The 24,371-nt window shown below is 38.2% G+C and overlaps 1 protein-coding gene across 15 annotated transcripts in view; it reads left to right on the top strand.

The window, feature by feature from the left end:
• The window catches only part of Pbrm1 (polybromo 1), a 95,663-nt gene that overhangs the window by 51,064 nt on the left and 20,228 nt on the right, over positions 1-24,371 (top strand). For 13 of the 15 annotated variants that reach the window (XM_027389542.2, XM_027389543.2, XM_035452574.1 and 10 more), the window contains 9 exons: positions 1,205-1,481; positions 5,352-5,457; positions 7,532-8,174; positions 10,378-10,589; positions 15,338-15,523; positions 17,079-17,236; positions 18,168-18,431; positions 21,322-21,467; positions 22,829-22,986. In XM_027389542.2, the coding sequence (XP_027245343.1) occupies positions 1,205-1,481; positions 5,352-5,457; positions 7,532-8,174; positions 10,378-10,589; positions 15,338-15,523; positions 17,079-17,236; positions 18,168-18,431; positions 21,322-21,467; positions 22,829-22,986 (2,150 nt within the window). The remainder of the gene's footprint in view (positions 1-1,204; positions 1,482-5,351; positions 5,458-7,531; positions 8,175-10,377; positions 10,590-15,337; positions 15,524-17,078; positions 17,237-18,167; positions 18,432-21,321; positions 21,468-22,828; positions 22,987-24,371) is intronic. The other 2 variants (XM_035452572.1, XM_035452581.1) reach the window with 1 other exon arrangement.

Raw genomic sequence — 24,371 nt, 5'->3', positions numbered from 1 at the left:
TGGAAAACAACTAAAATTTGCCTCTGTGTACTATATTATAGGATCTTAGCAGGTTTTTTTAATAGACTAGAAACTAAATTTTAAGTCCTCTCCATTTTTATGTGCCTGACCACTTGGAGACTGGTGGGCAAACTAGCTAGAATTTATCAGTACCTTGATGACATAATACAATTGACAGAAGTCAAAGTAGAAAATGAATTCTTTTAATGGTTTATGAACCATTCACCTTAAACATTTCATTTAGCCTCTGGGCTGGTTTTCATAACAGTTAAGTAAGACCCCTTTTAAACTCTAGTGTTAATGTTGTTCTTGTACTTTGTTCTGTGCCACTCATATCAGTTTTTCAGGATCTTATCTTGATGATGGACTCTACAGAAAGGCAAGAATACATGCTGAAGGCTAAAACTTTAGAGAGAGCTCAGATGAACCACAGACTACTTCAAGCTACCTTGGATTAGACAGGGATGCTGGATAAAGGGATAAGCAAGGTCTGCTCCTGACATGATCAATGCCAGAGAGGTTTTACCTTCTATGAAGACATTTGTTGTGGTTTGGGGGTGTTATTCCTGGCATCCAGAATATTCTGTTTAGAAATAGCTATCTTTCTTTTTTTATCTTTTTTGTTTTGTTTTGTTTTTTAAGACACAGTTTCTCTGAGTGACAACTCTGGGTGTCCTGAAACTAGTTCTGTAGACCACGCTGGGCTCGAACTCACAGAGATCCGCCTGCCTCTGCCTCCCAAGTGCTGGGATTAAAGGCATGTGCCACCACCGCCTGGCTAGGAGTAGCTATTTTAAGAGATGAAACACTGTTGGTTTGTTTTGTGTTGTGTGTCTTTAGAAATTGAATAGCTGGTTTTATTACATTGTCTCAAAACCCAAAGTATTTCAGTTGGTTATTAAGTTTCATTTTCTTATGATATCACACAGTATCTTGTGTTCAACATTACATTTCTAGAGCTATTCGAAACAGGTTTGTCACTGGTTGTTCCTGCCAGGATCACTGTTATAATCATTTTATAAATTGTCTTAATATTCTCTTATACCTTTCCAGGGTGCATACTGTGTTTATGGCACATCTAATCAATACATTGTAATCATTACGAAGTACCTGCCCACAAATTTATTTTATTTTGTGATCACCCTTGGATAAAGAAAACTGACCCTGTCTTTCCCCCCCCCCTTTTCTACCTTCCCCTCAACAGTAAAAAGAACATAAGAAAACAGCGAATGAAAATTTTATTCAATGTTGTTCTTGAAGCTCGAGAGCCAGGTTCAGGCAGAAGACTTTGTGATCTATTTATGGTTAAGCCATCCAAGAAGGACTATCCTGATTACTATAAAATCATCTTAGAGCCAATGGACCTGAAAATAATTGAGCATAACATCCGAAATGACAAATATGCAGGTGAAGAAGGAATGATGGAAGACATGAAACTCATGTTCCGAAATGCCAGGCACTACAATGAGGAGGGCTCCCAGGTAATAAGGGGAATCCTAGAGTGAATGCTTTTTTCTGTAGAATAATGTGTTTTGAAAGATCGGAGCTAGGTTCTTTCTGTCTCAGTGTTGTCCGTCCGTTCCCCCCCCCCCCCGTTCCCCTCCCGTCTCTCTCTCTGACTTTGACTTTCAGCTAGGCTGAGTGGCCAGCAAGCCATAACCTATATGCACATGCCTATATCCCTATATCCCTAACACTGAGGAAGAGACAAGATGATCCTGAGGGCTTGCTGGCTAGCCAGCCTTACTGAAAGTCAGTGAGATAAGACAGAACATGATTGAAAAAGATACCTAATACCTTTCTTTGGTTTCCTATGCACTTAACTGGCACCTAAATTTTTATCCTGCTTTGTGTTGGGGAGCTGGTTTAGTCTGTAAAGTACATACTCTGCATACCTGATTACCTAAGTTCGGGTCCCATCATCACCCAGTGTTAACAGTCAGATGCAGCAGTACATACCTATAATCCCAGTGCTGGGAGGTGAAGCCAAAGGATCCCTGGGACTGTCGGTCAGTTTAGTCGGATTGAGTTCCAGGTTCATTGAGAAGACCCTATCTCAAAGAAAAAAAAGGTGGAGAAGTGATCAAGGAAGACATCCAACATCAACTCTGGCCTGCATCATGAATACACACATATATAAAATAGCTAGGTGTAAGGGTGTGCACTGTAGTCCCAACACTTGGGAAGCAGAGGCAGGTGGATCTCTTGAATTTAATTAAGATCAGTGTGGTCTTCTTCTTAGTTCTAGGCTAGCCAGGCTATATAAGAAATATTTGATCTCAAAAAACTAAAGTGGCCAGGCGTTGGTGGCTCACGCCTTTAATCTCAGCACTCGGGAGGCAGAGGCAGGTGGATCTCTGTGAGTTTGAGGCCAGCCTGGTCTCCAGAGCGAGTGCCAGGATAGGCTCCAAAGCTACACAGAGAAACCCTGTCTGGAAAAACCAAAAAAACCAAAAAAAACTAAAGTGATGATGATGGTAATAAAAAGATGAATGTTTTAAGTGGTGCACACCTTTAATCCCACCACTTGGGAAGCAGAGGCAGGCAGATTTCTGTGAGTTTGAGACCAGCCTGGTCTACAGAATAAATTCCAGGACAGTCAGAGCTACACAGAGAAACCCTGTCTCAAAAAAAAGTTTAAAATAAATAAATAAATGTTTTAGATGCTTCCTGTTTTGCCCATTTCTGTGTAAGGAAATTTTTCTTCTTAAACCTTAGTTTCCTTGTATATAATTAAGAAATAATAATAATAGTACTTACTCTTGAGGGTTTTTTTTATTAGTTCAAATTAGAAACAAGGCTGCTTCACATGTCAATCCCTTCTCCCTCCCCTCCCCCCAATCCCAAACAGCCCCCCACCTCATCCCCCCTCTGCTCCCCAGGATTGTGAGGCCCTCCATGGGGGTTCCCCAAAATCAGTCATATCATCCTGGGCAGGGCCTAGGCCCTCCCCCATGTGTCCAGGCTGAGAGAGCATCCCTCCATGTGGGATGGGCTCCCAAAGTTTCTTCTTAAAGCAGGGGTAAATACTGATCCACTACTAGGGGCCCCATAGAGTGCTGAGGCCTCCTCATTGACATCCACATTCATGGGGTCTGGATCAGTCCCGTGCTGGCCTCCCAGATATCCGTCTGAGGTCCCTGTGCTCCCCCTTGTTCAGGTCAGCTGTTTCTGTGGGTTTCATCAGCCTGATCCCGACCTCTTGAGAGTTTTTTTTTTTTTAATTTTCTATTTAAATTAAAGTCAATCTTATTTTACATACCAATTCCAGTTCCCTTATTCCTCCTGTCCTCCCACTACCCCCAATATTTTATGGATGATCACCAGAAGAGGTCATCAGATCTTATTATGGATGGTTGTGTGCCACCATGTTGTTGCTGGGAATTGAACTCAGGACCTCTGGAAGTGCAGCCAGTACTCTTAGCCTAAGCTATCTCTCCAGCTCTTCTCTGGAGTTTTGTAGGATAAAAAAATTACTGGCCAGGCAGTGGTGACACACACCTTTATTCCCAGCTCTCGGGACGCAGAGACAGGTGGATCTCTGTGAGTTCAAGGTCAATGTGGACTGCTAAGTGAGTTGCAGGACAGCCAGGGCTGTTACAGAGAAAGTCTGTCTCCAAAAACTAAAAGAAATAATTGAGTTTGGAGAATAGCACTTAATACCGAATATGTACTCCAAGAAAAGCCAATACATTAAAATGTTTATCTTTTTATTACTTCTTAAAGGCCTATTTTTGGTTTATGTGTATGAGTATTTTGCCTGTATGTATATGCATCACGTGTGGGCCTGGTGTTAAGGTCAGAAGAGGGTGTTGAATCCCTTGGAACTGGAGTTACAGATAATTTTGAGCTGCATAACATGGGTGCTGTGAACTGAACTCAGGTCTTCTGCAAGAGCATTAATTACTTTTGTAGCTGAGTCTTGTGTCTAGCCCCTTTGTTTGTTTTTTGAGGGGTTGGGAAGGTGCTTCTGGGATCAGTTGAGCCCAGGACTTTTATGTGTTCTCTGCCATTTAGCTATATCTTTAGCCTGTGATTTTTAATTCTTTATCAATATAGCCAATGTATGATCTTCCTTTGATATATTTTCTATTTCATATCTTTATCCGTTTTAAATATTCAAAAAACATTATCAAATTATTTCCTTTTTCTGCCTATAATTTGAATTAAAATATACATGCTAAGGATATTTGTAGATCGAAGAAATAGGCCTTTATATAATATCCATGCTGTCTTCAGGATCCCTGGCTACTGTACACCCTTTAAAGGGATAATCAGAGAAGAAAAGTCACATTCCTTCTGCCACTCTGCTCTTGTGGGCATTCAAGGAAATACAGCCTCTTCTGGGGAGATAGGAGGCAACTGTGGAGCAAGACCATTGAGTGAAGAACCTTGTTCTTGGCTGTATATTGCCATGAGTGTGTCAGTCTTTGGACGGATATTTTCAGTCTTGGATTTCCACTGGGTTGAGTCAGGTGCCTTGGAGATCCAGTAGAAAAAATGGGAATTTTGTTTGTTTGTTTTAGGAAATTGACACATATAAAAGTGTTTTGGAAGATCTGTTAAAACCTGCAAAACTGAGACTCAGAGAAATGACTCAGTGGTTAAGAGCACTGACTAGTCTTCCAGATGACTTTTCATTCAGTTCGCTGTACCCTCTGTCACTACAGTTCCAGGAATGTAGTACCTTCTTCTGGATTCTACATACACAGGCGGGCTTAGCACCCAGACACAGGAAATAAAAAATCTATGAAACATCTACCTTAGTGAATCTCAGATACTAGCTTGAATTTCTTTTTTTTCTCTCTCTCTTTCTATCTCCCTCTTTCTTTGTTTGTTTCTTTCTTTTTTTGAGACAGGGTTTCTCTTTGTAATAGCTCTTGCTGTCCTGGAACTTGCTCTGTAGATGAGGCTGGCCATGAACTCACAGAAATCCATCCACCTGCCTCTGCCTCCTGAGTGCTGGGATTAAAGGTAGGGCCACCATGCTTGGCTTACTACCATGCATTTCTATACATTAGAATCACCCAGAAAGCCTCATAGTAGATCCTTTCCATTAAGATAGTAATGCTATTGTTCTGATGAGAATGGAAACATGTAACATCAGCTGCCCTAAACCATGTTTTAAACACATTCACAAATATTTTTTTATTTGTTAGTTGGTGTTTTTGATATTGAAGATAGGGTTTCATTTTGTAAACTTGATAATGGCCTCAAACTTGTGATTTTTCAGCTTCCTGTGTGCTGGTAATTAATTTATATGTCACCACCTTCAGAGAGATTAAAACTTCTTTACTCCTTAATTATAGTGTTTTTAGGAAATAATCTTAAGTGTACTTTTTGGAATGTAGGTATACAATGATGCTCATATCCTGGAGAAGTTACTCAAAGATAAAAGGAAAGAGCTGGGACCACTACCTGATGATGATGACATGGCTTCTCCCAAGCTTAAGCAGAGTAAGTCTGCCTTATATTTTGCTCTTTAGCTTAGACTGTCAAAGAGATTGCTGATTTCTTGACATTTCTTTGATTAAATGATGATTATGTTTTTTTTTTTGCTGGCACTCTGCTGTTAGATATCTTCTTCACATGCACAGTCTTTGTGTTTTAAGTAAACAAGACTATCAGACTATTAGCTTTTTATTGATGGGACTGAATATCTGACGGTGAAAATGAGAAAGGATTCCATTTTGATACAACTTCAAAAGTTCAATCTCCATTGTTCTTGAGCTATAGTAAAATAGAACATCATGTAAGAAGGACACAGAATTGCAGATTTGCTTAACTCATGGAGTAGAGAGAAAGTCGTGGAGGCACTTACGTGCCAAGTGACCCACTTACTCCAACCTAGCCCCACCTCCCAGTACTGCTATCAGATTATGACTCCATCAAGTAAGTAATCTATTGATAAAAGCAGAGCTCTTGTGGTCAGTAACTCTCAATGATTGTGTCCACCATTTGGATTCCAAGTCTTCTATGAGGAACATTTCAAGGCTACTTCATATCTAAACCATAAAAAAAGAGAGCTTGAATATAATGGCAGAGGCTTTCCTTGCTCTCTGGAATGCAGTAGGTAACATAGCCATTAAATGGGAAAACTATCTATTCCTTATTAGATGCCAAAAAAAGAATATGGTATGTTTTTGTTAATATTTGTTTCGTGTTTCATAAAATTCTACTGGGTAGAATTTGGGAGGTGAGAAATGTACTAACTACTCAGTGACTGTCTGAGTACCCTATTTTTGGATATGATTTTATTGAAAGTTTTAAAGGAAAAAAAACATAGTAAAATACCATTGAATTAAGGAAGATATTTCTGATCTTTTTAAGATGTATATAAGTGAAACAAATGCCAAATAAACGACAATTTCAAATAATCTTAAACAAATGCTAAGCAAACAACGATGTCAGATAATCTTTAGAGTTGTATTTACTTCAAAGGAGAAAGACTAGCATCTTTTTTATGTAAACTACCTATAAACTGAATTTCACTATCGCTTGTAAACTTCTGCTAAATGATGATCTTTTGTCATTAAGGAATTCATCTTTTCATGTAATTATAAAAGCATACACATAGCCAAGCATGAAGGCACATGCCTGTATGCCCAGCCTTGGGGAGGTGGAGGCAAGATGATCAGAAGTTCAAGGTGAGCCTCCTCTACATAGTGAGTTTGAGGTCAGCCTTGGCTATTTGAGGCTCTGTCTATAACAAACAGACTAGTTTGGGGATATCCTATTACGGATTTGGTGATCATTTCCATGACTGGAACTAGGAAAAATGTGAGTTTATATTTAGAGATAAAACATGCTAAACTCAATTGATATTTTCATATTCAAGTTTCAAGAATTTTATCAACACTTCAGTTTGTTTCAGCATCTTTGTCTTTTTCCTATAATGAAATTGCTCGTTCTCTGGGAAGATAGAGGTGATAGCATTAGAATGTCACAGAGATAATCATTTACTTAACCTTTTCACAGTTATCTCAGCATAAAAGTATGATTACTAGCTGGGTGTTGATGGCATACACCTATAATCTCAGCACTTGAAAGGCAGAGGCAGGTGGATCCTTGTGAGTTTGAGGCCAGCCTGGTCTATAAAGCAAGTTTTGGGACAGTCAGAGCTGTTACACGGAGAAACCCTGTCTCAGGGAAAAAAAAAAAAAAAGATTACTAGTTTATGTTATTCATCCACCTTTAATCCCAGCCCTTAGGGCTGAGGCAGGAAGGTGGAGAGTTCAAAGCCCAACTGTGTTATATAGTGAGACGCATTCTCAAAGTTTGTATACATACATAAATTTTGTTTATAAATAAATGTATTGTTTATGTTTATGTATATAAAGTATATTCAACAGAGTAAAGGTTTTCGTCCAAATCTATTTTTGATATAAGATCTGTCTAATTGAAGATATGCTGATTACTGTGTTTTTACAAATCATTTGGGATATCCCCTTTTTTATGGTTGTACTACCAGCTGTGTAAAAATTTACGTTTACACCATTTTATCCACTTTATATTACATCTCTCTCTTCAGGTAGAAAGAGTGGTGTTTCTCCTAAGAAATCAAAGTACATGACTCCAATGCAGCAGAAGCTAAATGAAGTGTATGAAGCTGTAAAGAACTATACTGATAAGAGGGGTCGCCGTCTCAGTGCTATATTTCTAAGACTCCCCTCTAGATCAGAGCTGCCTGACTACTATCTGACCATTAAAAAACCCATGGACATGGAAAAAATTCGAAGTCACATGATGGCAAACAAATACCAAGATATAGATTCTATGGTAGAGGACTTTGTCATGATGTTTAATAATGCCTGTACCTACAATGAACCAGAGTCTTTAATCTACAAAGATGCTCTTGTCCTACATAAAGTCCTCCTTGAAACCCGGAGAGACCTGGAGGGAGATGAGGATTCTCATGTCCCAAATGTGACCTTGCTGATTCAAGAACTTATCCATAATCTTTTTGTGTCAGTCATGAGTCATCAGGATGATGAGGGAAGATGTTACAGTGACTCCTTAGCAGAAATTCCTGCTGTGGATCCGAACTTTCCCAACAAACCTCCCCTTACATTTGACATTATTAGGAAGAATGTTGAAAGTAATCGCTATCGGCGACTTGATTTATTTCAGGAGCATATGTTTGAAGTATTGGAAAGAGCAAGAAGGATGAATAGGTATGTTTTCAAAACCATGTCTTTATGATGAAAATATGTGATGTTTAATGCAAAATAGATGAAGAAATTCTGCTTTGATAAACTTTTTCACCTTAGGTATGTTGTTACAGTGGGTAGCCTGTTATCCTGAATTCTTGGTAGGCAAAGCTTTTTTATTTTTCCCCTTTATAGTGTTGGGGGTATCAAAGCTTATAAAAAGCTGTGTATTCTATAAAGTGGAAAGTTGTCCCAATGAGTGCCAGTGAAAGGAAGAGACAATTAAAGCTCTTATGCAATGCAGAAACTTAAAATATAGACTTTCATAGAACATGTCTTTTAACGGCTAAGTAATACAGTTTGTAATAGAAATTAAAAGTAGAATTTTTCAGGCTGGAGAGATAGCTTGGAGGTTAAGAGCACTGACCGCTCTTCCAGAGGTCCTGAGTTCAATTCCCAGCACCCACATGGTGGCTCATAACCATCTATAATGAGATTTGGTACCCTCTCCCTGCCTGCAGGCATACATGCAGGCAGAACATTGTATATATAATAAATAAATAAATCTTTACAAAAAAAGTAGAATTTTTCTTTGAAAATTAGTCCAAGAATGCTTTAAATGAATTAAGAAGCTTTGAGTTATCCTTGAGGTTAGAGTGATCTAAATCCAGTCACTTTTTTTAAAAAACCATCTGGCACTGGTGTTTAATCTCAGCATTCGGGAGGAAGGGGCAGGCAGATCTCTATGAGTTCAAGGTCAGCCTGGTCTACAAATCAAGTTCCAGGACAGCCAGGGCTGTTAAACAGAGAAACCCTGTCGCAAAAAAAAAAAAAAAACAACAACAACAACAAGAACAAAAATGAATTAGTAAAAGAGGTCTGGGAGATGCTCAGTGGGTGAAGTTCTTGCCATGCAAGCCTGAGGGCCTGAGTTCAGATCCCCAACCCCCACCTAAAAAAAAAAGCTGAGCATTTTGGCACAAGCCTGTAACTACCCTGTAGCTGAGGGTAGAAATCCTTGGAGCTTCCTAGCCAGCTAGTCTAGCCAATCAGTGAGTTCCAAGTACAAGACCCTATCTCAAAAAAAAAAAAAGTAGAAAGTAATAAAGACCTGACCTTGATCTCTACACACATGCACACACACCCATAAACACATACAGATGAAACACGTACATACCCATAGAATATACACACACCATACAGACAAAAAAGAAAAATAATAATAAATTCTTAAAAAGAATTGACAAGCCCGATATAGTGGTTTATACTTGTAATCCCAGAACATGGAAGCTGAGGTAGAAGGATTTGTAGTTTTAGGCCAGCCTGGGGTATAAAGTGGGAGTGTCTCACCAAACCAGAAGAAAGAAGAAAAAAGAATAGCTTAAAATGTATCAGTTTAAGCTGGGCAGTGGTGGTGCACACCTTGAATCCCAGCTCTCGGGAGGCAGAGGCAGGCAGATGTTTTTGAGTTTGAGACCAGCCTGGTCTACAAGAGTAAGTTTCAGGACAGCCTCCAAAGCCATAGAGAAACCCTGTCTCAAAAAAAAAAAAAAAGAAAGAAAGAAAATAGACATAGTCATGGTGCAGATAGTGGTGGCTCACACCTTTAATCCCAGTACTCGGGAGGCAGAAGCAGATGGTTCTCTGAGTTCAAGGCCATCCTGGTCTACAGAGCAAGTTCCAGGACAGCCAGGGTGACTCAGAGAACTCCTGCCCCAGCCCCCCAAATAGATGCAAGCTAAGTGTTGGACTTGGTCAGGAGCAATAGTACATACAGTTCTTGATTCTGCCAGCTGTTTCTGCTGTGCTTTGTATAACTGATAAAAATATGAGACATTTCCTTTGACATCAGTGAGAAAGGCGTATGCCTTGAGAAAAAGGAAGCTGGGTGAGAACTCAGATACTCATTTGTGTACTTATTTTTTCATTCATTCTTTTTTATTTTTGAGATAGGGTCTCTTGTAACCCAGCTGGGCCTCAAATTTATTATGTAAATGAGAATGACTTTGAACTCTTGATCCTCCTGCCTCTGCCTCGCAAATATACCACCATGCCAGGCTCGGATACTCTGTTTTAACAAACTTAGTGGGGGCACCCTTCTAAATGAGCCAAAATATTGTTATTATGTTAATGAACATAGTGAACCATTTGATAGGATTTAGGATGTAATGAGGTATTATGGAAGAAGCAGTTCATGTGTCAATGGATACTCTTAATGCTGTTATAGGACAGATTCCGAAATATATGAAGATGCAGTAGAACTTCAGCAGTTTTTTATTAGAATTCGTGATGAACTCTGCAAAAATGGAGAGATCCTTCTTTCTCCAGCACTCAGCTATACCACAAAACATTTACATAACGATGTTGAAAAAGAAAAAAAGGAAAAATTACCTAAAGAAATAGAGGAAGATAAACTAAAACGAGAAGAAGAAAAAAGAGGTTGGTTCCTTTTCACTTATTAAATATGAAGAAATATTAAAGTGTGTTCTAGTGGGTGTCACAGTTAGCTTTGGAAAGCTTGTGTGATTGAAGATTCAGACTGTTGACTATTTTAAATAAGATGTGATCAGATAGAAATCTGGTTGTCATCATCTGTTCTGGCAGGCTACTCTGGGCTCCCATGCATTCCCAGCAGCAAATGCAGCAGTTGATGCTGTACCTTTCAACAGTGTAGCGTTCCTCTTAAACACTGAGAAACAGGCAAGTAGATGAGGTTTCAGTTGAGCCACATTCCTAGTTTCATTTTAATCATGTCACCTAAAAGGGGTACTTTGAATTATTTGCCAAATTTGCAAATATTTTGATAATGAGAATTTGTCATTGCAAATTGAAATCTTTTATGGGGAGATGAGGGTGTGGGAGAATGAGGCAGGATCTGACTATGTACCCCAGGCTGGTGCCAGTTTTAAAGTGATCGTCCTTGCCTATGTCCCCCAATGCTGGGATTATAGGCATACATCAACACCCTTGGCAAAAATTGATCATTGTGGGTAACATTTCAGTTCACATAGATAGCCAGACATATGACTCTACAAAAGTTGCATTACTCTGTAGCATCAGACCTTCTTACATATTTTCCCTCAAGATCAGAAAACAAAATTAATTGACTTGGAGGCAGAGAGAGAGAGAGAGGGAGGGAGGGAGAGAGGGAGAGAGAGAGAGAGAGAGAGAGAGAGAGAGAATATGAGAACATAGCAGTTCTTGAGAGTGTCATTTTGCCAACATAGAGGTAACTACAAAAACATCACTTGCTGCTAGAGGGAACACACTCATTGAAGATGGTATGTATGAGTGATAGGGCCTATATCTTTTCTAACTGAAAACATCTAATATGGAAATGAATTGAGTAAAGCTGAAGGCTTACTGTCCCAAAAATATACATGTGTGAGAAAGCTACAAGAACCTGGTGAATGGGCAGTGGTGGCATAGACCTTTAATCTAGAATAAGCAAATTCATAGAGAAAGTAGGATAAAGGTTATCAGGAGCAAGAATGAGGGATGGGAATTTTCTGCTTAATTGCTGTAGTGTTTTATTTGGGGTGATGAAAAAGTTATAGAAATAGCAGTCATGATTATAGAACACTGAATGTCCATTTTTATACTAACATTTTATTGTAAGTAGTCTAGGGTTTTGTTTTGGGTAAAACTTAGAAAATTTGATGAAAAGCATTAGCCTATAGGCCCAAGAATCTCAAGTAAGATACAAAAGAGAGAGAGAAAAGAGCGAGAGAGAGAGATCCATTTTGATACATCATAAACTGCTTGAAGAAAAAAAAATCTGGATTTCAAAGCAAAAATAAGACATCAGACCTAAGAAAACAGCAGCATAATTAATGGCTAACTTTTTATATAAAATAACAGAGGCTTAGAAAGCAGTGAAGTGATATGAAAAATTCCAGGAAAAAAAAGTTTTATTTAGATAAATTACACTTTAAAATGAATTTATGAGCTAGAGAGGTGGCTCAGCAGTTAAGAACAGATCATGCCCTTCTAGAGAAGTGTAGTTTAGTTCCCAACACCCATGGCAGTTCACAACCACCTGCTTATTTCAGTTCCAGGGGGATCCAGTTCATTCTTCAGGCCTCCAAGGGCACTAAAACTCACATGCATACACACATATACAAATATACATAATTTAAATCTTTTTTAGAGCATGTAAAAGAAACCAAAGTTGAAATGAAAGAGCTCAACAGTTATATTTCTCTCTCTCTTTTTTAGTAATGGCTAGAACAGAAAATGATCAAAAAATCAATAGACACAGAATAAGCACTAAAACAACTGTACTGTAATTATCAAACATAGGAACAAATACCATTATTTATAATAGTCAAAGGCAGAAACACCCCAAGCAGAGCTTGTGAATAAGGAAAGTATAATATATCCATTCTATGGAATATTATTTAGTCATAAAAGATGAAATACACATGTTGCATTAATGAATTTTGAAGACGTCCTGCATGAAATATGTCAGATAAAAAAAAAGCAAATAGTGTTTGCTTGGACCTGCTTGAAATGTCTGTTTTGTCATGTTCTCAATTTTTTTCCAGTCTTTGCTCTTCAGTGGTTTAGTTCCCAATTATTTTCATGTGTTTTAACAAGCTCCTATTTAAATTGGTGTCAATATCTCATCTAAATGCCCTCAGCCCAGAAGTCCCTTTTCATCACCTGAGTCATCTCAGTGTGTGATTGAGGGTCTGGTGTGATTCTTCATCCAAACAATTCCTTTATAACTTTGGATGTGTTGACAAAAATAGTCCTCTGCGAATACATGCATAGGATAATAGTTACAGCTACTCTAATTTAAAATAGGAGAGATGAAAGAAAGTGTTACGTGATTTCGTTAATTTTTAAATTGAGCTAGACAGAAGCTATTGTGAGGTGTCCTCCATGGCACAGTACTCTGCTTCACAATTCTTCCTTGGGAAAGGTGTTTATAACAATAATTGGTGGGCTTGTTTCTTGTCTGTAGAGTTGTAATTTTATTTTCATTTGGTATACTATTCCTATTAGTACAGTTTTCTCATTCTGTTTGTCTAAAATTCTCAAAAACTTAGCAAAACCTTTAGATCCACAGTGAGGATTCAAGTTGGTGTAGACTTTTGGAGATTAATTTGGAATATGCACTTAAATTAAAATGCTTGTTGGCAGCATTTTAGTTTTTGGGAAACTGTCCTTAGTAAGTTAAAGATGTGGTACGAGTCTGTTAGCACAAGTTTTCTGATTGTGAGGAACACAGGGAGAGCTACTGGTGAAGTGCTGAATGCAGTACCAACAGCCACAGGCAAGACTCAATAGACGTGTTAACGTTTTTAAATGAGATGTATCTTTCTCAGCTACATTTTTGTTAATATTTTAAATTAGAATATACATTTAGTGGAATTTCAACCAAAGCATCTTTGCCACATGCACATTTTATTTCTTTGTATTGATCTTAAAACTTGTCAAAGGGGTTATTGATACTTTTAAAGTTTGATTATAGTGTCAAAAAGCAGCATTTGAACCAAATGTTCATAGGAGACATCACCACAAATTAAATGCTCTTATTTTTTTTGTCTGGGACCATGCCAAATTGATGTGGCAGAATCTGGTGGAGCTGGTATTGGCCATGAACCCCACTAGGGTGGTTCTCTGTCAAAGAAAAGTGAAAGTCATGGAGGTGAGCATGCAGGAAAAGCGCTTAGAGTTTAAATGGAAAGGCTATGTGCTAAATGACATGGTAGCAGAATTCTGTTCAGGCTCCATTTTCTATTACATTTAATATTATATTTATGTTATAGTCTCCATAAGAGACCCACAGAAGTTGAGTGTTGGTGGCACATGACTTTGATCCCAGTACTTGGGAGGCAGAGACAAATGGATCTTGAGTTCGAGGCCAACCTGGTCTACAAATAGAGTTCTAGGACATCCAGAGCTGTTACACAGAGAAACCCTGTCTCAAAAAAAAAAAAAAAAAAAAAGAGGGGTGTGGGGGAGAGATTCACAGAAAAACTGTGAGTTGCTATTTCAGAGAGTGCTTTATTTGAATATCATCTTTATATAGTAATACCAAGGGTGTTTTACTTTTAAACAAGTAATAATCTGTAGTGTTCACAGATAGCTTGTATTGGAACTATTAAAAGATGTTTTTTGACAAATGTAGCTCATTGGTAAAGTGCTTGTCTAGCATTCATAAATAGTATGCATAAAGAACTGGGTTCAATCCCTACTCCACAGCGGGGGTTGGGGGGAATGTTGCCTAACAAAATGAAAATCTTGTTTAAAAGTATTTCATCTCAGAGGAAATGCTTTTAGTGTTTTATACACATATGGTTTACCATTGTATGCCCTACATATTTTTTCTCAAATGCCATTAAATTTAATGTAACCATTAAATTTAATGTAAATTTAATGTGAGGCATATCACATTTTCTGTAGAATTATGTGATATATTCCGTAATGCCTTTCTGAATTCTTAAAAATTAGTATACATTCCAGGCATTGGTGGCACATGCCTTTAATTCCAGCACTCGGGAGGCAGAGGCAGGTGGATCTCTGTGAATTCGAGTCCAACCTGGTCTCCAGAGCGAGTGCCAGGATAGGTTCCAAAGCTACACAGAGAAACCCTGTCTTGGGGAAAAACAAAAACAAAAACAAAAAACTATAAATAAATGAATAAAGTGTGCAAGTATATATTATTATGGTGATAATTTTTGTTCTATAGAATAGTTACTTAATTTATTATCAGTTTGTTTTCACTCAGAAAGGCTATTTTGAGCTAGCTATCATGGTGAACACATATAGTTCCACCTATTTGGAAGGCTGGGGCAGGACTAGAGCACTTGAGCCTATGAATTAAAGAACTAGACAATTTAGTGAGACCCTCATCTCAAAACTCAAAATGCATTTTGAGGTGAAGACTATTGAGAATATGTTGATGCTACTATTTTTCCCGAGTCCTCTCTTTGAAGGCCACACAGATAATTAAGTGTAGTCAGCTATGGTGGCTCATCCCTACAGTCCCAGCAGCTAATGCAAGAGGGCCTCAAGTTTGAGGGTAGTTTGGGGTACATAGAGAGACCCTGTCTCAAAAAAGGGAGAGAGGGAGGGAGGGCAAAGAAAGAATCCATTGTATTAGTGTGATGTGTTGTTTGAATACTTTCTAATAGTCTTTTACTGAATATCTTTTTTTTTTTCCTTTTAAATCCAAGAAGCTGAAAAAAGTGAAGATTCCTCAGGTACTGCAGGCCTCTCAGGCTTACATCGTACCTACAGCCAAGACTGCAGCTTTAAGAATAGCATGTATCATGTTGGAGATTATGTCTATGTTGAACCTGCAGAGGCCAATCTACAACCACATATAGTCTGTATTGAGAGACTGTGGGAGGATTCGGCTGGTAAGTTTGTTTTAAATTGAAGGACGGGTACTAAAAAGATGGCTTAGTGGCTAATAGAACTTGTCACTTGTAGGGAGACACTACAGCCATGCCTCCTAAGGGCTGGCTACAGGTTACAGTGTCTCCCTACAGTCACTCTTGCAGAAGCCTGAGTTCAGTTCCCAGCACCTATATCATGGCTCACAACCATCCCTTACTCTAGTTCAGGAGATCTCATACCCTCTTCTGACTTCTGCAGGTACCAGGCACATTCATGATACGCATACATATAAGCAGGCAAAATATTCAAATATATACATTTTTAATATAAAAACTAAAGGGCAGACTGATGAAATATGGCTATATTTACTTTTCCTTTATCCTCTGGAAGAAAAATTTCAACTCATTTAAGTGTTCCAACAATAGTTATATCAGTAAGTACACTGTTAACTGTATCAATAAATATAATTATGCACCCTACTGTATACAAACATGGGATCTACCACTATTGGGAAGTGCCACAAATGAGCCAAAAATGTAACTTCTTAATGTGTGTGGGATGGCAAAGATTCAGAAGAACAAAACACTCATGTTTTTATCTAGCAAATTTTTTTCAATGAATGTCACAAATAAAGATTACATGTAAAATATTACATGTAACTGAGTTTATAATTTATTGCCAAAAAGCCTCCCTTAAAAATGCCTTTAAGGGACTGGAGAGATGGCTCAGAGGTTAAGAGCACTAACTGCTCTTCCAGAGGTCCTGAGTTCAACTCCCAACAACCACGTGGTGTTTCACAACAATCTATAATGAGATTTGATGCCCTCTTGTGGTATGTAGGCATACACGCAGGCAGAAAATACCTGTAAGCTGGTTTGGTGACACATACCTGCCATCCCAGTACTCAGGAGGTTGAGGTCAGCCTGGATTATAGTGAGAGCTGTCTCAACAGAAAACTAAAATAATAAAGAAAGTTGCTTCTGAGGCATTAAGAATGAAGCTAACAGCAGGTACAAGTGTGATATAGGCAATCCAATGCTTTTGGATTCCACCACCTTTTTGCTAAAATGTCCTTCCCTGTACTTGTCTCGTTTCGGAAGCACAGAGCCCTAGTATGCACTGACCCAAGCAGCCCTTCTGACCTCCTCCTCTCTGATCTACATCTAAAGAGTGAAATGCTGTTTTCTAAGTTCTTAATACTTCTTTTCTTAAAATACTATTTCCTCTAAAATAATTCTGTTAAGAAATCTTATCTAGGGCTGGAGAAATGGCTCAGAGGTTAAGAGCACTGACTGCTCTTCCAGAGTTACTGAGTTCAGTTCCCAGCAACCACATGGTGGCTCACAACCATCCGTTATGAGATCTGGTGCCCTCTTCTGGTGTGCAGATATACGTGGAAGCAGAATGTTGTATACCTAATAAATAAATAAAATCTTAAAAAAAAAAAAAAAAGAAAGAAAGAAATTTTATCTAAAACCACAGTGTTTAAACCTTGGCATAATGGCTTGATACAATATTTCTAATTCTGCAAAGAATATGAGATTTCTGTTAATAATGCTTTTCTTTGTTTTTGAGGTGAAAAATGGTTGTATGGCTGTTGGTTTTATCGGCCAAATGAAACATTCCATTTGGCTACACGAAAATTTCTGGAAAAAGAAGTTTTTAAGAGTGACTATTACAATAAAGTTCCTGTTAGTAAAATTCTAGGCAAATGTGTAGTCATGTTTGTCAAGGTAAGAAACTCATTCGTGCCAGTGATATCATTCCCTGGAAATATAATTTAGAAATATAAAACTCTGTATTTAAAAAAAATTAGAAACTCTGTTTTTGGTTGGGGGGATTCTTTTTTTGTGGGGTGGGGGTGGTTTGTTTGTTTGTTTCTTCGAGATAGAGTTTCTCTGTGTAACAGCTCTGGCTGTCCTGGAACATGATTTGTAGACCAGGCTGGCTTCAAACTCACAGAGATAACACTTGTCTTTGCCTCTGAGTGCTGGGATTAAAGGTGAATGCCACCACCATCCAGAGACACATATAATTTTTTTGTTTGTTTGTTTGTTTGTTTGTTTGAGACAAGGTTTCTCTGTGTAGCCTTGGCTGGCCTCAAAATCTGGCTGCCTCTCCCTCCTGAGCGCTGGGATTACAAGTGTGCACCATTGCGCTTGCCAAAAATAAGAAAACTCTTGTTTTGAACATCTTTAGCCTGTGTCTGTATATAAGAAATTAACATGAATAAATTGTGAGAGACCATTTGCTGTATACTGTTTATCTACACACAAATATATTAATGTTTTTATGTTGCTGGGCTATTTTCCAAGGATGGTGTTTTCTGAAAGGTAATCATTACCAATTATCAGTTTTGTTTGTGGTAATAAGATGTGCTGTCTATCATATATGCACATGAGACCTGTACAAAAGCTTTGAGAACATTTTGACTATATGGAAAGTAATATATTTTCAAAGGACAGTCAGCAAAATAAATAGAATTCATATTTATAATTAAAGGATATATAGCCAAGGAAATACCCCTAGTTATCTAGCCATTTACCTTTTATTGTCAGAAAGTTTTAATAGTTCAATGTTAGGTTGATTGAGTAACACTTGTTTTTTATTTCGGAGGTTAATTTTCAGAACGTTTACCTACTTGTGTTATTATTCCCATCCCAGGAATACTTTAAATTATGCCCAGAAAACTTTCGAGATGAGGATGTTTTTGTCTGTGAATCAAGATACTCTGCTAAAACCAAGTCTTTCAAGAAAATTAAACTGTGGACAATGCCCATCAGCTCAGTTAGATTTGTCCCTCGGGATGTACCCTTGCCTGTGGTTCGAGTGGCCTCAGTATTTGCAAATGCAGATAAAGGGGATGATGAGAAGAATACAGACAACTCAGAGGACAATCGAGCTGAAGACAATTTTAATTTGGAAAAGGTACGTGAATAATAGCCACCTAGAAGTGAATTTTAACCTTAAAATACCTATTCCAGAAAGTAAATTAATGTATTCAAACTCAGGGGAAAAAAAAGAAAAAAAAATGAGGCTTTAAAAACCTTAGTCAAACAAAGAAGAAACTCGGGGTTCCAGGAGATCTGGCTTGTGCAGGCACCAGGCATGCACTAGATGCACAGTTCTCATAGAAAAGTAAATCAAAGAGACCAGTGAGTATGAGCATCCATAGTGGATTCTTTTTAACTCTTTGTAGGACTGTTATAATTAAAAGTTGTTTAAGCCAGCCATGGTGGCACAAATCTTTAATTCCAGCACTCAGGCATCAGAGACAGGTTGACTTCTGAGTTTGAGGCCAGCCTGCTACAGAGTAAGTTCCAGAATAGCCAGGGCTATCCAGAGAAACCCTATCAAAAAAAGAAGAAAAAAAAAACCTGTTTAAACTACTTGATAGTATAGAAACAAAAGCCCTCCTTAGTTCATTCTATAAAGCCAGAGCAAACTATTCCACACCCTGCAAAGTCCATCAGAAAACTGTAATTTGGTCTTGTGTATATCAGTGTAAAAATTGAGGAAATGATATTTTTATAAGTGAAATCAAGCCATTATAATTTTTATATAAATGCCAGGTTTTGTATGTATTTGTTTATGTGCATTGGTTTTTTTATTTTTTGTCATGGGAGTTGGGTCCCCTGGAACTGGAATTACAGATAGTTGTGAGCTATCATGTGGGTGCTGGGTATTGAACCCAGGTCCTCTGGAAGAGCAGCCAGTGATCTTAACCACTGAGCCATCTCTCCAGCCCTGAAATCCAGCCATTTTAAAATGACATGATCAAGGAAGGAAATGTTCCACTTAGGAATGAAAGGATTATTCAAAATAAAGGGGGTTCTTGTTGTGATTATTTACTTATTGGCCTATTAATTTATTTGTGCTATTTTTTGTTGTTGTTTTGTTTTTTACAACAGAGTTTCTCTGTGTAACCGTCCTGGCTGTCCACTCTGTAGACCAGACTGGCCTTGAACTCAGAGATTCACCTGCCTCTTCATCTTGAGTATTGGGATTAAGATTACTATTTTTTTTAACCAGCATTTTTATATCACTTATGCTTTCCAATAACCCCATCTGAAGGACACACTATCATTCATTTTATACATAAATTAAGCACAAGAAATCAGGTAATTTGCCCTACATCGATGCAGGTAGTAGGTAATTTTTTCAGATCCAGAATACATCATATTTATGTCATAGAGCTATATTATTTCTTGCCATAATGGAATCAATAAAAATAATACAAATTTAAAATCTCTGAGTTGTTAACATTAAGAAACTAAAACAGTATAGTAGAGGCCAGGTGAATGCACCAAGCTAGTGGTTAACCCTCTTCCTACTTTACCTGCTTCTGTAGGTAAGGAAAGGCCACAGTAGGAGGTAATTATACCTTTTGCAAACAGAGGGTTAGAAGGACAGATCCAGGCAAAGAGGGAAGCTTTTAACTGAACTCCTTTTTTTGGGGAGGTGTGCGTCCCCTCAGCTTCAGTGCCTCTTCTGGCCCCAGCCTGTGCTCATCTGCCCTCTCAGGTATATAGAACAGGTCTGAAGAGATGTAGGCTTCAGGCAAACATTCCAGAGGGGCCTCAGCCCCTTCACTCTGCCATGTCTCCTGGACTTTATCTGCTCTGTCACACCTCTTTCCTGTTTAGTCTGGAGATGAGTTTGCTAAGTACTTTTGTGGAGTGAGAAATGAGTTCTCACTTTCATTTCTGTTGTGTTAATGAAAGGCTTTCCCTGGGTGTTTCACCAGAGATTCAATCACTAATTAGGACAGAAACGATGGATAGAATCTTTCTGTGTATCACAAAAGCAAGTTAAAAGCCACCTTGTTATATTTCTGAATCCTGCAGGAATCAGAAAGGAATATTACTTTCCAGAGTGGGCAATAGATGAGCTATGTCATTAGAAGAGATTAAATAAACTTAATTTATAAAGGTAATATTAAAAAGAATCTGGTTCTGGTGGCACACGCTTATAATTTAAGGGTTTTGGAAGGTTGAAGCAAGAAAAAGGAAAGCTATGAACCTGCTTGAACTGTAGAATGAGTTCAGGGCCAACTTAGTAAGACCCTGTTTTAAAAATAGTAAATAAAGGGTTGAGATATATCAATTTAGTGCTTTACTAGCACAGAGTCCTAGGTTCCATCCCCATTACCACAGAGAAGGGGGCATCCTATAAAATTAAATGTTATATAGAATTTGTTCCTTTGGAGGGGGTTGTTTTTGTTTTGTTTTGTTGTTTGTTTTCGAAACAGGGTCTCTTTTTGTGGCCCTGATTGTCCTGGAACTCACTGTGTAAACCAGGCTGGCCTCAACTCAGAGATCACCTGCCTCTGCCTCCTGAGCACTAAGATTAAAGGCATGCACCACTACTGCCCAGCTAGAATTTGTTCCTTAAACTTTAATGATTTGTGAATTTGTCTACTTTTAAATGAATGCTAATAAGTTCTTTCCCAGTATTTTTTCTCAAAAATTCAATCCCCTCTGGGTGGTCGTGGCACACACCTTTAATCCCAGCACTTGGGAGGCAGGGACAGGTGGATCTCTTAGGTTCCAGGACAGCCTGGTCTACAAAGTAAGTTCCTTCCAGGACAGCCAGGGCTACACAGAGAAACTCTGTCTCAAAAAAAAAAAAAAAAAAAGGAAGGAAAAAAAAAAAGGTTCAATCCATGGGAAGGGGGGTATAAAAATGTAACCCACAACTTAATGTTTGGTTTCTCAACCTTCACAAAAAAATTACTTTATAGTTGTTTCTTAAGTTAATTTGGAGTCTCTTCTCCTTCGTTGTTCTCTGCCATTCTTTAACCAGTTTCCTTCCATAGGAAAAAGAAGATGTTCCTGTAGAGATGTCCAATGGTGAACCAGGTTGCCACTACTTTGAGCAGCTTCATTACAATGACATGTGGCTGAAGGTTGGCGACTGTGTCTTCATCAAATCCCATGGCTTGGTGCGCCCTCGTGTGGGCAGGTGAATTAGGGAAGATGAGGTTGGGGCTGAGAGTTGAGGCTTAGTAGTCCACACTGAGAAGGAAGACAAAAGTCCCTCCCCTCGAAATTTCTCCAGCTTCTTCACAGCACATTTTCTCTGTTCCTACTTCTGTGGCAAGTAGAATAGTATACATATGTGTATAATCCCAGAAATTGGAGGACTAAGGCAGGAAGAACAAGGCTTCCAGACTAGAACCGTCTCAAAACAAAGAATGAAAGATAATTTTACTTCAATAGAGCTTTGTTCCAATGGGAAAACAGACAACAAGTATCTTGGATAAGTAATGTTGCATGTTAGATCCTGATACATACTGTTGAAATTGGAGCCAGTAAGGGGTCAGAATAGAGAGAATAGTCTGTGTAGATTTCACTAAGAATCATGAGCTAACATGAAGAAATGGTAAGAATTGTGACTATCAGAGAAAATATTTCAAGCAGAATTACATAGCCATTATAAATGCTTGAGAGATAAGTACACTACACTTAAACCAGCAGTTTTCTACTAGCAGAGTGAACCCTATATAAGGTAGTAGATGGGGCAGGGGTTAATATACAAATCATGTAGGGTTTCAGAGATCATTGTGGGTACTTGAACTTTTGTAGAGTTAACTAAAGTATCTTTGTATTGTTTCAAGCAGAGAAGTAACATTTAACTCTTGATTTAATAAGATTGCTCTGCTTTCTCCTTATTGAGACTGAAGGAGTTCAAGAATGGAATCAAAGAGATCTTCTAGGAGGGTATTTTAATAATCCAGGCAAGAATGATAGCCTCTTAAATGTGCTTATTACACACAGCTGATAGCATTCCTAATCAGTGGACTATGTAGTCCAAGAGTAGAGCAGTCAAGGGTGACTCCTGTAAGTTGGTAGAGTAAACTGAAAGGCTGGACTTAGTATTCACTGAATGAAGATGCTTCTTTATGTCTAGGACCCTGAAGATATGGAACAATAACGTTAATTTTAAATTGATAAATAGTATAGTATAGCAGCCTAAGGGGAAAGCGCTTTAGTGCTTGATCTTCCACCAAATGCTGTGAACCTCTGTTTTGAAGGAACTGTTGCCAAATCCTGAACATCTCAGGAAGAAAACCTGGGAGTTAGATAAAATGATCTAATTACATTCCTTGATACTGTGTTAAAAGTCTTTTCTCACCAAGTGGTCAATGTCATTTTCTCTTTTTCAGAGAACCTTCTCTGAAAAGTATCTTAAAGGGTGAGGAGCATCCATGAAATTCCTCTCAATGCTCTATCCTATTACATTGTAGTTAGTGGTGTTTTTATTAGATAATCATTCAAGACTGAAATTATTATAACTTAATTTCTCTGTTCCCCCTCCCCAAGAATTGAAAAAGTATGGGTTCGAGATGGAGCTGCATATTTTTATGGCCCCATTTTCATTCACCCAGAAGAAACGGAACATGAGCCCACAAAAATGTTCTACAAAAAAGAAGTATTTCTGAGTAATCTGGAGGAAACCTGCCCCATGAGTTGTATTCTGGGTAAGTATTTGTCCTTTTTTCACAGTTGTTCTGTAAAACATTGATTAAATCCTCCTGCTCTGCAATGCACTCTTCTAGACATTGGATTTGTAACAGTTAAAAATATCACAAGTCTTGCTTTCAGAAAGACATTGGAGCAAACATTGGGGAGTCAGTGAATAAATAACAGATAAGACCAGGTGGCAATTAGAGTTTTAAATGAAAATAAAATAAAAAAGATTGACAATAGTGTTGGGGCAAGGTTATGTGATTGTCCAAAACTTTGCTGATGAATGCTATAAAATGACCCTAGTATGGTTTAAAAATAAACAAAGGAGAATTATCTGAGGCTCTCTTCTAGGTGCAGCAAACATGTTATCTTAGATTATTTGTGTTTAGACCCTTTAGGTAGTGTTTGGTAGCTAGAGCAAGGGAGGGGATGTGGTGAAAGGAATGATCCCTTAGAGTTTTGTGAATACTCACATAGTAGGTCTTGTAGACAGTGCAGTGATTGGGCTTGAAAGGAAATTGTAGTAATGTTGAGCAGAGCTATGATATGAGGTGACACACACATTAGAGGTAAGAGTCATTCTGGGCTGGGTAAACAATGCTGTAAGAGTAAGGTAGGAAATAGGGAGAATAGTCTAATGAATGATTCACTTTCTGTTAGACTCTTAAACTTGATCATTTTATTTTCTCCATTCCAAACTAATGTCTTGATTTCTTGGTCATCTACCAAGCATTCCTAATGGTACTCTGTTTCTTGGATCTAGTTTTATGCATCATCATATACTAACAATGTTGCCACCTGCTATATTTCTCCAAGCCCTGAGAGCTACTAGGTCATACACTAGCCATGCTACATCCCTTGAGATGGCTTCCTAAAAGGTTACTAGTTATTAGCTTTACAATGATGGTTGATGTTTTGCAGATCCCCCACCAACACTCCAAGTTACAGTTTGAACCTAGGGCCTTGTACATGATCAAGTGCACACTCTGCCATTAACCTGCATAGCTGCAAACAGTCCCTGATTGTTCATGCTTTTAAGAAGCCACCGTGGATCACGACTAAAGAGAAATTTGCGGATTCAAACATATGTTTGTCTTTATTTGATGATGATGTTGGCTAAATTGTTTTGGTGCTTATAATTATTTTCAAAATTAGATATGGCAAAACTGTTCAGTTATTCAGCACATTTTCAACTTTCTGTCATGGGAAAAGTGAACTAAGATCAGTAAAGTGTGGTGATACCTTGCTTGTACAAATAAGCCTGTCTGAACATCAGAGAGAAGAAAGAGAAAGCCAAAGTCACCTTTACTTACTTAGCATCTCAGCAGACAAGAGAGCAAGTTCCTGTTCCTTCCCGCTTATATCCTCTCTCTGCCCAGCCATCTCACTTCGTGTT

This window comes from Cricetulus griseus (genome assembly GCF_003668045.3).
Source record: "Cricetulus griseus strain 17A/GY chromosome 1 unlocalized genomic scaffold, alternate assembly CriGri-PICRH-1.0 chr1_1, whole genome shotgun sequence".
Lineage (NCBI taxonomy): Eukaryota > Metazoa > Chordata > Mammalia > Rodentia > Cricetidae > Cricetulus > Cricetulus griseus.
Note: the sequence above shows the minus strand (reverse complement) of the source record. Positions and strands in the feature narration are given on the sequence as shown.